This window comes from Crocuta crocuta, unplaced genomic scaffold (assembly GCF_008692635.1).
Source record: "Crocuta crocuta isolate KB4526 unplaced genomic scaffold, BGI_CrCroc_1.0 scaffold2677, whole genome shotgun sequence".
Lineage (NCBI taxonomy): Eukaryota > Metazoa > Chordata > Mammalia > Carnivora > Hyaenidae > Crocuta > Crocuta crocuta.
The window spans coordinates 63,931-65,405 of NW_027532919.1; the positions used below are offsets into that span (position 1 = coordinate 63,931).

General features: G+C 64.5%; 1 protein-coding gene across 2 annotated transcripts in view; it reads right to left on the reverse strand.

Annotated features, from left to right (window-relative positions):
• TAFAZZIN (tafazzin, phospholipid-lysophospholipid transacylase) overlaps nucleotides 1–1,475 on the reverse strand; it is a 12,465-nt gene that overhangs the window by 9,839 nt on the left and 1,151 nt on the right. For both annotated transcript variants that reach the window (XM_077745750.1, XM_077745751.1), the window contains exons 3-4: nucleotides 967–1,012; nucleotides 629–714 (exon numbers count right to left, since the gene is read on the reverse strand). In XM_077745750.1, the coding sequence (XP_077601876.1) occupies nucleotides 629–714; nucleotides 967–1,012 (132 nt within the window). The remainder of the gene's footprint in view (nucleotides 1–628; nucleotides 715–966; nucleotides 1,013–1,475) is intronic.

Genomic DNA, 1,475 nt, shown 5'->3' on the forward strand with positions numbered 1-1,475 from the left:
CTGAGGGAGCCCCTCGCCGGGCTCCCTGCCTCTACTGGGCTCTGCTCCCAGCCACCAGCCATGCTGCAGCCGGGGCGCCCTCTCAGAAGAACAGATGAGAGCACATCGCTACCCTGATGCGAGAACAGAGTCCAACATTCTTAACAAGATTGTTCTGGAACCTTCGCATTTGTCACACCGTCACCTTGCAAGCCTGGTTGTTATCCCAAACCCTGCAGCGTCCCTCACAGACCGAGGACACCGCAGTGCCATCACGGGGTCCCTTGGCAACACCCTTGAGGGAAGAGGCTGGGGACAATGCCTCGTGGACTTCTAATACCAGTCCTGGCTTCACACGACCCTTAGTCAGTCCCAGGGAACGAGCGCTCTCCAAGAAGCCATCACTCCTCCGGCAGCCACGGCCACACCCACAGCGACCACGCCATGCAGCCGGGCTTGGCACCCGTGGGGCAGCGCCTCCTGGCTCCCTTTGTTCCCAGGCTGGAGGTCCCACCCGGGTCCCTGCACGCCCGGTGCTGCTAAGCCAGAAGCAGCAGCCACAGCCCCTGTTCCAAAGCCAGAAAGGGCCCCAGAAGCGCCTCCCCCGCATCCACCGGCCCACGGGCTCCTCCCCGGAGGCCCAGCTCACCTCGGCACACGGGCACACACTTGCCCAAGCTGAAGAAGCGCGAGTGGAGCTCTTTGGTGAAGCAGATGTCTGCAGCCGCGGGAGTCCTGAAGGAGGGGCAGATGCAGTCACCCCTGGCCCCCCCCCTGCACCCTAATGCCCCGCCGGCCCCCCAGCATGATGCCTGCCACCAGTGCAGGGTGGAAACGTGGCACAGGAGGGCCTGTGGACCCCCGCCCCCCCCATGCCCTGCCTGTACTGCTGGACGCCGCCTCCTGGGCAGAGCAGGAGGAGGGCAAATCTGGGCAGAGACGGGTGAGGCCTGCCAGGCCCACTGCGAGGGGCCCATTCCTCCTCACCAACGCATCAGCTTCAGGTTCCAGATGTGGCGGAGTTTCAGGATCCCTAGAGAAGGAAAGGCTTCATGACCCAGCTGGCCTTGTCCGCAGGGAACATCTGCTTTGGTCTCCCAGTTGCAGGAGACGAGGCACCAGGGCAGCAGCACCACCATTCAGCTGTGGTCCCCAGCGGCAGGTTACAGACCCTTAGGCTGGGCCCCCAAGTTGTCCCCGGCTCCTCCTTCCGCCCCGCCCCGCCCCGCAGCTCCCTAGTCTGCACACCCGGCCTGGCCACCGCACTGACAAGAGTTCGGCACTGCGCGCTCTTGGCCACCTCTCCCTCCGCTGCTCCCGCCACCACCCGAGTGCAGGTTACTGGCTGGCTCTGAAGCCTCCTTCTTGGCCCCAGGGACCTGCCTGCGGCACTCTACGGGCCCTGCTCTGCCTGATGGCCAAGGGAGAGCTCTGAAGGGCTGCAATCTGTGCAACCGGCTTCCGTAACAGTCTAACCTGCAGTGATCTGTGCAAGC